The following is a 13,542-nucleotide window of genomic DNA, read 5'->3' on the forward strand; positions in this document are numbered from 1 at the left end:
GTTTACCCAGGAGCTGTTGAACCAGAATAAGAAATGGTACCTTTACTGGAGCAAGACCGTTGATATTACAAAGACCAAATGTGTTCCTCCATCTTTACAGGTAATCATTTGAAGGAGATCCACTACACATTTTTTAAACAAATTATGAAGTTGATATACATAATGAGCTAATGCTAATCCAGGACTTGGTGCAAATATTGTAGACATAATACTTACCAAGGACAGTGCAACACCAGAAGCACTTCGGAAGTTTCCTATTCTCCCATAATGCAGTTCACTGGAGGTTTGCCCAAGATTATTAGATTGGCAGTTGAGCCAGGATCATGCTGACAAGAAATTTGATGTATCTGATGATGGCTTATGACAACAGTTTCCACTACATTTGTGTTGGGCTTGTACAGTGCACAAGATTCAGGGACAAACTTTGGAGGAAGTTGTTGTTTCATTTGGAAAGAAATATGGATATGGTCGCCTATGTAGCTCTCAGTCGGGCAAAGACTTTGTCTGGAATGAAACTTCTTCCTTCAGCAACGATAAAAGATTAAAGACCTCCTCTGTTGTCACAAAGGAAATGATGAGACTGGAAGCAAATGCCCTTTGTACAGAACCCGCTTTCCAACAATTGGAGTCTGGTACATCCAACACTCTCCAAGTGACCATGCTAAAGGCTAAGATCTGCCAAACTACACCCTTTTGGACATACAGAATGATCCAGTGATTTCAGCTGGAGATATCATTTGCCTTCTCTGAGACCCATTTCTATGCAAATCAGCTGCAGAATTATCATCGTTCTGCATACCAAACATATCATGCACCAGCAAGACATTCCACAAACATACATGGATTGTCTCTCTATTACAAATCATCACTTGGCGCTTCACTCCATAATAGATCAGAAACACGTCTCTGTGAAGCTCTTTGTTGTATCTGTCCACAACAATCCAAAGTTGAAAAACATTCTCTTCCTCTACAGATCTCCATCTTCAAATGTCAGTGACTTTCTGAATAATGTTGAGAAAATACTGCCAAGAAAGCAGCTTGAATCAATGTCTAGTGCTTGGTGACTTCAATACTGACAGAGGGACACCTAGGGAAAACAACTGGAGGATGTTATGACAACTCTTGATTTGTACATTGCGTAACCAAGGCCACAACCATATATTGATCTTGTTTGGACCATGTCTACAAATCTTCACACAAATGAACAGCTCACTGTTGACATACTTCCTAACTACTTCTCCGATCATTTCACCATATGTCTGCATTTGTAGAAGTAGCTGAAGAGATGGAACATTTTACACCTGGTAAGAGTCATTGGATGCAAGCCCCAGGAGTTACATCATCTCAACTCTGAGGAAAGCGAACATTATATGGAATCACTTGTCAAGAATTTTGAAGATATGTTGATCAATCTTTGTTTTATGACTAAAAATCTCTCAGTTGCTCAGTTTTTAACAAAACAAGCCCATCTCAACCCCATGGAAATAATTATGGACTTAAACAGATAAACAGTGCGAGGTGTGCAATAATATCATGTCATGGAACAGTTAACTTTTAACCCGCCATATTGAATATGTTCCAGAATATGCCAAAACGTACCACTTTTTCTTTCTACAGCAATCTATTGCTTTCTCTTGCCTCCACAGTGATATTGCTATTGCTAGTTTATTTACCCTTGTACCATGAACCTTCATGATATAGGTTTAATTGTACTGTGGTAAAGTTCATTGTGACATACATTTACAAATAAGTATTTACCTTGGACAATTTGGATATATTTATGTTATGATCAACCATGACATTTATTAAGTAGAAATTAATCACCAGAGCACACTCAGTGTAGGGAACTCTTCCTACACCACGGGGGCATCCGTGTCCCTGGACACAATTTTTTCTTGTTGAGATAGAAATTTTTATATAATCATATCTAAAAATGTTATGTTCTGTTGTTGTTTCTACTGAAAGTGGTGTTGCTTCCCATAATACCAGAATGTCTTTATATTTCAGCCCTTGTTATGACATATCTGATCTATGACTGGGGAAAAGCAGAACACATGCGGCTCACAAGGAAGGACCCAACAGAATTTGTCAATGACAAATATGTGTGCATATTGTGGAAACATGGAACATCTTGCTGGCCATTTGAAGAGGTATGTTGTATTTGTATTACATCACTGAAATATGTCACAGAACTCTAAAATCTTGTATGGAAGTAGAATGGGCGAAGAGAAACTGAAACCTGAAGATGTGGATTTTGTTTTTCAGTTAATTGAAACCTGTTCTTAATAGAATTACTCTTAGTGTTTGTTCATTATTTGTGTTTTGGTGACATTGTTGATATATGAAACTATTCAGTTGAGCCTCATTGTGTCAAACTTGTGGGTACCTGGGTAAAAATTCAAGTTATCTAGGGTTTGATACAACCACCAATAATTTAAAAACAACCCTGAACATCGTGTAATGAGAAATTGTTCCCCAGTCTTCATACAACACAAGATTTCAAGGCTTACCGGTACATAAACATCAGTGACCAGGCTACTGGTTGTGAAGGGGCAGCAACTCTGGTGCATCATTGACCTTACTGTCACTGTCTTGATCTGCTTCATGGTACAGCTCCAATTCATGATAGATTCACTAACAATCTTAATGTATTACACATTTGTCATTTTTAATTCGCTCATTTTCACATGACATGAGAACACATCAGTGACTTGTTGACAATGCGTATACAGTAATCAGCTTGCACCTTCAATGTTAAGGACCACCTCCGTGGTGTAGTGGTTAGAGCGTCCGCCCAGAGAGCGGAAGGTCGCGGGTTCGATTCCCGACCGCGTCATACCAAAAGACCTTACAATATGGTACTTGTTGGTCCCTGCCTGGCACTCGGCATTAATGGGTACAACAAGGACTGGTCGGCTTGGAGTCAGTATAATGTGTCTGAGTGGGGTATTCATGCTTCACTGCGGCGTGGTATCTCAGTGGGCTAGCACTATAATATCAGCTTAAGTCTGGGCTAGTACAAGCAGCCGCACATACACATACACGCATGCACGTCGTCATATGAGCGAAATATTCTCAAGCACGACGTTAAACCCAATTTCACCTCACCTTCAATGTTAGGTGGGCTTGTTATTAGGCTCTTTTGGATATTGGCATTATGTTAGTAACAGAAATGAGTGAGTTTTGTTTTACGCCACACTCAGGAATATTCCAGCTATATGGCGGGGGTCTGTAAATAATCAAGTCTGGACAGACAATCCAGTGATCAACAACATGCGCATCGATCTACGCAATTGGGATACGATGACATGTGCCAACGAGCCTGACCACCTGATCCCGTTAGTCGCCTCTTACGACAACCATGGGTTACTGAAGATCAATTCTAACCCGGATCTTCATGGGTAGCAGTCCTTGTAATATGTGTATAAAAGTACATAATCCATGGATAGCACATTCACTCTACACTTGTACATCAACTTTAGAAAACAAAAAAAGGCAGTGGGGTAGCCTAGAGGTTAAACGTTTGCTCGTCACACCGAATACCCGGATTTGATTCCCCCACATGGGTACAATATGTGAAGCCCATTTCTGGGTGTCCCTACTGTGATATTGCTGGAATATTGCTAAGAGCGGCGTAAAACCCAACTCACTCACTAGAGAAAAAGAGTCCCACATGGAATTCAACAAATTCACAGGGACAAAATCACAGCTCTGGACTTGGTGAGTGATAGCAACAGTGCAAAAACTGAACAGTAAAAGTTATGACAGTGCAGCTTCTCAATGTAGGGAGAAACCAAATGGAATGCTCGTTACAGTTTTGACCAAAAGCTCTCCTATGTTCCCAAATGTGGAAAGGACAGGACACACCAGTGATCACCTTATTTCAAGATTCAAGTCTCTTCATGAGATTAAAATTGTTAGTAGGTAAACTTTTGAGTATTTACTCACCAAATCCACATTGTGTCATTCTGGACTATATTTTCTGCATTACCTGTCAGTTCCTGTGAATTTATTACAATATTACCTGTCATGCATTCAGGAACCAGTCATTTAATGTAAAAGGTGAGGGTACCTAAAATGTGACAGTCCAGGGTTTGTTATAAAAAGAATAATGCACATGTTTGTGGTGGGCCATGAAGAAAAATTGTCATTTGGTAATAAAAAGTGCTTTCATTTTGTCTTTCCATGGAGGGTCACGACAAGAAACATTGTAGAAAGACATGGAGGAGGATCATCCACAAATATGAGAGTGAGTATGGTTTTACGTCACTTTTAGCAATATTCCAGAAATATCATGGCGAGGGACACCATAAAATGGGCTTCTGCAGTTTATATCAATGTTTGGAATCGAACTCGGGTCTGCGGCATGACGAGCCAACACTTTAACCACTAGGCTACACCACTGTCCCTCCACAAATATGACAGACAAGCATGAGGGAAGGTCACTAATTTAGTACATTAGGGCACACGCACACAAAAAACGCTGACCAACCCTCCACAGGTATAAATGACCAGTCCCTTCAGTTTGCAGAACATTATCATCATCTTGATGCACAAAAACCTAACACTTGTCACATTATAGCAGTTTATTACATCATCAAGGCAATAACTAGTGACCGAACAGTAACATTTATACCATAGTAGACACCAATAGTTTATTCAAATCCACAATTTCAGACAAGTGGTCTATGCAAAGTATATACATCTAGGATGAAACCTACCAGGCCTATGGATTTCCACTTGTCTCAGACTGGTGGCTGTGTCTGACAATGTACGAGGTGCGTTGGTTTAGTTAATACTGACTTGACCATGTTGACAACTGTTTGTAAGTAAATAGTTATTTACCATTCATCAAATAGCATGCTTCCTCTCTATGTACATAACAAAACCTCATTCTGATAGATGTGTGATTCAGCTTTTAAGGATGGGATCACTGATCAAATTATGCAATGTTGATGGATGTGAAACATTCTCAGATTAACCAGCTGGTAACACACAGTCTTAAGTTCTTTGTGTGTCATTTTGGAAGTACAATGTAAACAAGCCTTTATAGATAACAACTTCTCTATTTGTGGTGTGACATTTCAATACAGATTCTTGTACCGTTGTACATCGTTCCTGATTGACAACGGTACAAGAATCGAACGCGTCCCACTCGTGAAATCAAGTTGTTATCCATTAAGGTTTGTCTATACGGTCACTCTTGCTTGACAATCTATACCAAAACATTGCATGGTAATTTATTAAAGAAGTTGTCCTCCATAAAAGTACCTACCTTTCTTGTTATTCATCAAATTCTAAAATACCAATCAAACAAAACACACAGTCAGGTGAATATTGCACATTTCCACATCCCAGACATGACAGGCTGAACTCTTCATGAAGGATCTACTCAAGTAATACAATGTGGAATGGCATGTAGACTGAGTGAGAGTCTCAACATTAGTGTGAGTTGACGACCATGCATTTGAGGAAGACTTCTGGAATGATGGCTGGACCTCTCGTCTGACCTCAGGAGGATAATTGCTGCACAGCCTGAAATAACAGACAGAAGTTTCTTTAGTGCAGTAATTACCACTGGTTTGCAGGTCTGTGGCTAGTGACAAATCCAAAGGGCAAATGTGAGCGAGTGTATTTAGCTTGACACATCTTTGACACATGTCATCGTATCCTAATTGCGTAGGTCGATGCTCATGATGTTGATCACTGGATTGTCTGGTTCAGATTTGATTATTTACAGACTGCCGTCATATAGCTGGGATATTGCTGAGTGTGGCGTTAAACAAACCCGTTTGGAAAATGTTTATTACATCACAGTGTATCAACACTTAATGTGGGGAAATCCTGATGCTTGTCTCAGATGTTAACCACATGAGTGACACCCACTGGTTTACGGTTCTGACAAACCAAGAAACATAAGCAGAACAAGGCTTCGAGCCCACAATTGTAGGTTGTTGTTGTGCCCTTTGGATGCAACTCTGCACAGTGAAGTGTTATGCCTGAGATGACTGAGCCACCACTGAACCTTGAAAGTTCGAGTATTTCATCAACCGGAAAAATCATACACAAAACTCCAAGATCACATAAATCAAAAACTAACAATTGTGCTTTTACCAAAATATTAAGTGATATACCCATATACTTTAGAGTCTACACATTGTAAACAATATTATCACTTTTACATGCAGTTATTAAGGAACAGCCCTTTCATAAAAAGATTATATTTATTGCTAGGTGAAAAAACAACAACTTATTATTATATTTATACAAATATGATTGAAACATCACATATTTGGCATTATACAATACAATTTACCTTCCCAGCTCCCTCTAATGATGCGATCAGTTTCTTGAGGTCAGCTCTGTCTAGTTCAAGGGAGACAACTCTGTTTTGATTATTGCAGTCAGCCACCTGTAGGTCAAGGTTGAGGAGCGGGGAGTGGAGGAGAGGACAGCTTATCACTTGACATCACCAGCTGTCAATGCAAAAGTTAGAACCAATGTTATGAATAAGAGAGTGTGCGTAACTTTAACATCACATCAGCATTGTTTCAGCCATACATGATGAATAAGATTAACAATATCTATCAAACAGCACAATTGTTATTCATGAGTTACTGAAAGTCGTTGAAAATCTAGTTTTGAATCTAAATGATTGCCCACACCTGTAATACATTTGACATAAGAGAGTCTTCAGTTCCCGTCTAAATACTACAGTCAAATCCCGATGAGTTGAATCGCTGGGGACCAAGTAATAAATTCGACTTATTGATGTATTCGAGACATAGGTATGTATATGAGGGTAGAAAAAAAAGATGATCGAATATTGAACAATTTTACCCAATCCACAAATAAACCAGACGTCATCCAGGTAGACTTGTGACCGTATGAAGTCGGCAGAGATTTGACATAGGGAAAGGTGTGAGCCGTGCTGGTTTGTTAATTGGATCAGTTAGCTACACCAATTAACTTATCATTGACTGACTTCGGCTTATGTATACAAGATTGCTGAATCTCATGGGACCAAATTTCCTTTTCAAGTCATCGTGTGTATTTATGAGACGAATTCGTGTAACCGGAAATCAAATGATAACAACTATAACAGGGAATGGTCGGGACCGACAGGTACTTCGAGTTATGCATAATATTCGAGACACCGGCATTCGACTCATCGGGATTTGACTGTACATGCAAATTATTTGCAGAACATTGTCATACTCCACAAATGAGCCCAAACATGAAATCTGCCCCAAAATGTTTCAGTTAAATTCAGTGTTACATGTCTCATGCAGACAAACATTCAAACAGCTGACCATAACAGGGATGCCAATGTGACATGGCTGTATTAGTGTATTTGTAATGTCAATGATGCAACTTCTGTATCTGTAGACCCATGAAGGTCCGGGTTAGAATGTGCCTTCAGTAACCTATGCTTGTTGTAAGAGGCGACTAATGGGATCGGGTAGTCAGGCTTGCTGACTTGGTTGACACATGTCATCAGTTCCCCGATGCTCATGATGTTGATCACTGGACTGTCTGGTCCAGACTCGATTATTTACAGACCGCCGCCATATAGCTGGAATATTGCTGAGTGCGGCGTAAAACTAAACTCACTCACTCACTCTGTATCTGTAATATCTATTATATTTGGGAATACACTTTCTTGGTGAAGTACAGATCCTGGATTCGAAATCTCATAGTGAGGCACCTAATCTCCAGCCCACTAGGTCACTCACTTTGTCACAGAAAGCAAGATGTACTTAATGACACTGACAAAGAGTGCAGGTTTCTGAGTTGTAGTATGGCCAAGAGGGGTCATAAATCTGTAAATGTTTCCCATGACGTAGTTGAAACCTAGCGTTTGTAGACATGACATGGTAGTTGATCTGTCTGAGACAGTTGAAACTTTTCTGAAATTTTCAATGTATTATTTAATATTTCTGTTTCTCCGTGATTTCTTTGTGACCACACACGAAAATTGTTTATACTATCATATCATTAATGGACTAGCCTGTCGGTCAGTTATACTGACTGACTGACTGAGTTTGGTTTTACGCCGCTTTTAGCAATATTCCAGCAACATCACGGCAGGGGATACCAGAAATGGGCTTCACATTGTACCCATGTGGGGATTCGAACCCGGGTCTTCTGTGTGACGAGCCAACGCTTTAACCACTAGGCTACCCCACCGCCCCTCTGTCAGTTATAGTGTGTGTTTTCTCTGTGCGTTTCTTTGTGTCTGTGTGTTGTTTAAAGTCACTTGGCTAAAGCATTCGCTCATCATACCAAAGACCTGGGTTCGATTCCCAACATGGGTACAATATGTGAAGCCCATTTCTGGAGTCAACCGCCATGATATTGCTGGAACATTTCTTAAAGCGATGCAAAACCATACTCACTCACTCACTCACTCAGTCACACTCAGAAATATTCAAGCTTTGTGATGGCAGCATGTAAAGATTTGATTGATTCATATCAAGACCAGTGATCCACAAAGTCATCGAGTTATGACATGCCATCAACTAAGGGACCGAATCTGACCATCCAATCCACATAGTCACCTTAAGTGAATGAGTGAGTGAGTTTAGTTTTTAGCAATATTCCAGCAATATCACTACGGGGAACACCAGAAATGGGCTTCACACATTGTACCCATGTGGAGAATCGAACCTGGATCTTCGGCGTGGCGAGTGAATGCTTTAACCTCTGGACTACCCCACCGTCCCATCGCGTAAAGACAAGCATAGGGTGCCGGATACCAGTTCTAACCAGGCGTCCCAACATTGTAGTTACAATATGCATGTGTGAGTGACAGTTTAGACCATAGCAACAAAGACATAACTGGTCAAAAGAATATTTACTGAGTTAAACCATTCGGGATAAGCCATCTTCCATAATGAGCTGGCACTTCATTCGTCAACTGTTACAGTGACTATTCAGCCATTGTGACAATCAGTCACCATTAGACCGACTAACTGAATATGGTTTTACGCCGTTTTTAGCAATATTCCAGCAATATCACGTCAGGGGACACCAGAAATGTACCCATGTGGGGAATTGAACCCGGGCCTTTGGCGTGACGAGCGAACGCTTTAACCACTAGGCTACCCCACAGCCCCAATCACCATTAGAACTGGCCCTATTAACATGTGTATTGGGAACCTATCTCAACCTTACTGTCAGACACACTGAAGTCCATTTGGTACAAGGCCCACTCCACAAACTGAGCACTATGTCATAACTGTTGTAAGGTTATGTTCCAGTCAGAATAACCATCATCTTGGTGACAAGATCTCTCTATGGAATGGAACCCAGGAGAATTTTCTTGACAAATTTATGAATAAATGTGATACATTTATTGTTCAGCCCCTTCTGAGTTCAAAGTTCTCTCAACCCTGCACCACCAGGTCTACCACCTTCATTGGTCAATGTACTGGTCAGATCGTAGTCATGTAAGTAGGTCAAAGTTCAACTGCTTTGTCTGGTGAGAAACTTTGTTTAGTTTCAAATGGGGAATTCAGTTAAAAATTATTTTTTCTTACAAGATTCTTTGTTTAGCTTCAAACAGGGAATTCAGTTAATGATTAACATTGTCTCACTAAATTTTTATGTTCTTGTGAAATTATAACAGCATTTTCATACAAATACCTACTGGAAACATTACATATGTTTTGACGGTTCTCTTTTAAGATTTACTAACCAAAACTTTCAATAAACACATGCTGGGTCTGCCTTAAAGCCATTTTATTGTTAGTTAATCTAATCGGGTCCAAGCTAAGGGATTGTTGCCCAGATCAATAAACATGATAAGCTGGATCAAGATACCAAGCATTCATAACAACCATGATTATGCAAGAATTTTCATAGCTATCTGCATTATGGAATATAACGCTGCAGTGCTTCAGGCATTATCTCATAAACAGTGCAGTTTCCCAAGTCTCTGTTCTATTCTGCCAATTATTTAATATTGCCATAGTTAACCTGTCACACCAAGACATATATTTACACATACCCTGGTAATATATGTCGCTAATACTGCGCTGAAGAAAATCAACCTTCTACTAGGGTTTGTTAGACTCAGTATAGCAGTGGAACGAAAAATACTGTGCCTAAGTTTACTTAGACTGGGCCAACTCTGACCTGAAATCTCCATGGGGTATCTGGAATAACAGTTTTACTGTTATACTCTACCTTCATTTGCCAGTCAAAGTCTGCCATTACATTCTGTGAGATAGCAGCTGTTGAGGTAAGCAGACTTTTTCGGAGGTCCTCCCTACGCACACTAACCACCTCCATAAATGTTTGTTTGTAGTCGTCAGACAGGGTGCCAAGCTTTTCAAAAATCTGATAAAAACAAAGCAATTACTTTTTAATCACACATTATTATTCAAAAACAGCAATGGTGACCCATTGGGAATGTGCCTACCATGGAGACTTTATAATTTGAATTGGAAGGGGGCAGGCCAAGAGACATTACATTTAGAAACAAAGTTTTGTTTAACTGGTTAAGATATCACTCAGGAATGTATGATGAAATTACCTCGTCTTTAGTCCACGAATTCTTAATACTCAGCTTTAGCAGTGAATGTATACTTTCAGTGACATTCCACCACTCTTCCAAACTCCATAATTTGGAATAGGCATTGTAATCTAGTGGTTGTCGACTGCTTATATTTCCAGCTATGGTGTGACATAACTGAAACAAAATAAGATAATTGTGATAAATGCAAAAATTAACAATTCACCTGTTCATGTTGTCATGTAAATTATCATGAATTCTAAGATGCCTAGCGGTTAGAACAATCGAAAAAAAAATACATTATCAGACAATAAAGGTATAGTTTTTTGATGACGTAACAATTGAATGACGTTTTCCCGTCACTGCGCCATTCTAGTGTGCCCCCTCGTAATCGAACCATTTTACATTACGTCACAATGTAAGCGACGTCACGATGCATGTCAGTTGTCATCGCCTCGTACGGCATCCTACAGTAAACTACACCGTTGCATCCCGTTTCTTGGTTTGCTGTTGCTCCACCCTGCTAATATCACTGGTGGGAACATTACGTTTATGTTTTACGACGGTTAAAATGTCTCAGTTCGTCTCACAAGTTTTCAGCGACACGGTAACGTTCGCAATGTTTACATTCCCACAATGCAATCGTGGAATGTCGCTTGACTACTCAACTTCCTCTGGATGTACTGATCTAAACTTACGTTGGTAGTAGAAATGCAACGTTCATATTACCCCCATGTGGTTTATGTTAATAACAGATGTATTTGAAATAATTCAGAGAAGATATTCAATCCGAACGTAAACCGGCTTTAAACTGTTATCATTTGTTTTTCTGGTAACGTTCGTCTTAACGTAGGGGCATCAATAGAACAGCGCGCCAGTTCTGCGAGGATTCTTAATTTAGGTCACCGACACCGTCGTTTGTTTTCTGCCTTAAATTAATCGTAATTATCCTTAGAAAGTATTAAATTTGGCATCTTAGAAAGAAATACAGTTCGCCCTACCACCATGTATAGTGTAATAAAACGACACTTTCGCCCTGAAAATTATAAATAAACAAACAAAACAAATTGTATTTATAGGTACATGTTTCACAACACATGTATTAGCTGATTTGATGTCATGACTGGTGTCGTAAACCAAACGGTCACATAAAAATAGATTGAAGATCATTAGCCTATTGTTTACATTAACAAAAAGAAGGGTGTGTGGTCATTTCAACATTCAAGCCTTGTGATTCAACACGTCTGTGGATTTATGATGCTGTCAAAAGATTTCACTGCATATTTCACATTTTAAGTCCGACGAGATATCCTCACTTTTATAAATATATATAAATTCTTACTGCATTCAGTTCACCAAGTGAACATTTCGTGAACAATGTGATGACAGACATCTACCCGTGTCGTGTCAGCCATGTCGAATCGTCTATGCATATATTGTGGTATATATACACGACTGGATAATTTCCAACCCCGGTTTGCAACACGCGCTGTGATTGGTAGATTGCTTGTAAGGCGGTTACAAGCCCTTGTACCGCAGAGAACAGGCGTTACACTAAACTGGGCCCTGTCTCGCATATCGCATTATAATATGTTTGGTATTCGAATGTCTTAAATCAGAGTTACAGATAAGCAGTGTATCTGCGTAAATTAAGCAAATATTTATGTGAAAACTCAATTCCTATTAAGACTCTTGCGTAAATAAGTACGCTTGAATTTTTGTAAATACTCAATAAATGTAATCTTACATGCATACACACAAAAATGTCAAATCTTTGCTTGCGTACCAGTGGATAAATAAAATAACTGGGGTATATTGAGACATTCTATTTCAGAACATGAACTTGGCAACTTGTAGTCTCTCTTATCGTTTCTCATATTACAGATCAAATATAAATAACAAACACTAAGATTTCAACTTTATTGTGTTTCGAAAGTTAATGGAAATAGTAAAATACCCAATTGAGTTTGAGTGAGATGAGTACAATTTATTTAGTTACTCAAAGGAAAATTAGGATAACCATTTGGGATGAGCACAAGCGAGTGCATAACTCAATGACCCAAAAAGTTATCTGTAGCTCTGCTTAAATGCTTATATTAATTTAGATATTACTCCCAGTCAAGATATTCGGCCATGTGGTCCTATAGTAGGATCCACCGAACTCATCTCAGCAATGTATTCAGGCATTCCGTACCGAACTCATCTCAGCAATGTATTCAGGCATTCCGTACACATTTTACGCGAATGCCAAGTTTAATTACTTACCCTCAATATTTATTGTTTTTTTAATATTCTCGTTCCGTATGTGTTTCGAAGGACATGTTCGTTTACACAGTCTACGAAGGCCTGTTAACTTTTATTTCCTCAAGGGATAATAATCACAATCATTCTTGACATTGATTTTTTGTTGCATTAAAAAAAAACATGACCTAAATATGTCTCACTTGTGTTGTTTGTTCTTTACTCCACACCCCATGTCACCTGTTGTTACAAGCCACTAATTTGTACCGCTAGTCCCTCGCCTGGCTGTTCTGTTAGCTGTACTCACTCTCCTGTAACTGGATTAACTGCTAAGTACTATGAATTAACTCGTTAGGTCAGGTGATGGTTGTGAGTAGGTGACTTGGTATAGATAATAAAGAATCATACTCTTACTTTTGTTTAATTCGTTTAAGTTGCAGGGCTGGAGGGTTGTAGGAAAAAGTCAGTAAAAAAGTATCAGTATAACTTCTCGGTAAAAAAGTCCTTTTGTAGTAAAAATTGATTCAGTTATATTTTTTTGACAATATTGATTAAAAAACATAAAAAACCCATCTACAATGACAGATTAAATTTTTAAATTGTTGTTTGAATCCCATCTTCTCCCGATGATGAACCTTTCAGTGTGAGTGAATGGGTTTAGTTTTAGGCCGCTTTCAGCAATATTCCAGCAATATCACGGGGGGACAACAGAAATGGGCTTCACACAATGTGCCCATTATCTCCCTAAGTACCGGGAGTTAATCCAGTTACGGGGAGTGAGT

At 39.2% G+C, this 13,542-nt stretch overlaps 1 protein-coding gene across 1 annotated transcript; it reads right to left on the minus strand.

Moving 5' to 3' along the window:
- Positions 1-4,933: 4,933 nt before the first annotated feature.
- LOC124284872 (COMM domain-containing protein 8-like) lies at positions 4,934-12,019 on the minus strand. The gene is given in 6 exon segments (XM_046721027.1): positions 4,934-5,535; positions 6,317-6,445; positions 6,447-6,476; positions 10,192-10,344; positions 10,541-10,696; positions 11,862-12,019. Coding segments are annotated over 6 exon segments (543 nt in total). The 5' UTR covers positions 11,913-12,019; the 3' UTR covers positions 4,934-5,511.
- Between the last annotated feature and the right edge of the window lie 1,523 nt (positions 12,020-13,542).

Source organism: Haliotis rubra, unplaced genomic scaffold (genome assembly GCF_003918875.1).
Source record: "Haliotis rubra isolate DU_JTF1 unplaced genomic scaffold, ASM391887v1 Scf1, whole genome shotgun sequence".
NCBI classification, from domain to species: domain Eukaryota; kingdom Metazoa; phylum Mollusca; class Gastropoda; order Lepetellida; family Haliotidae; genus Haliotis; species Haliotis rubra.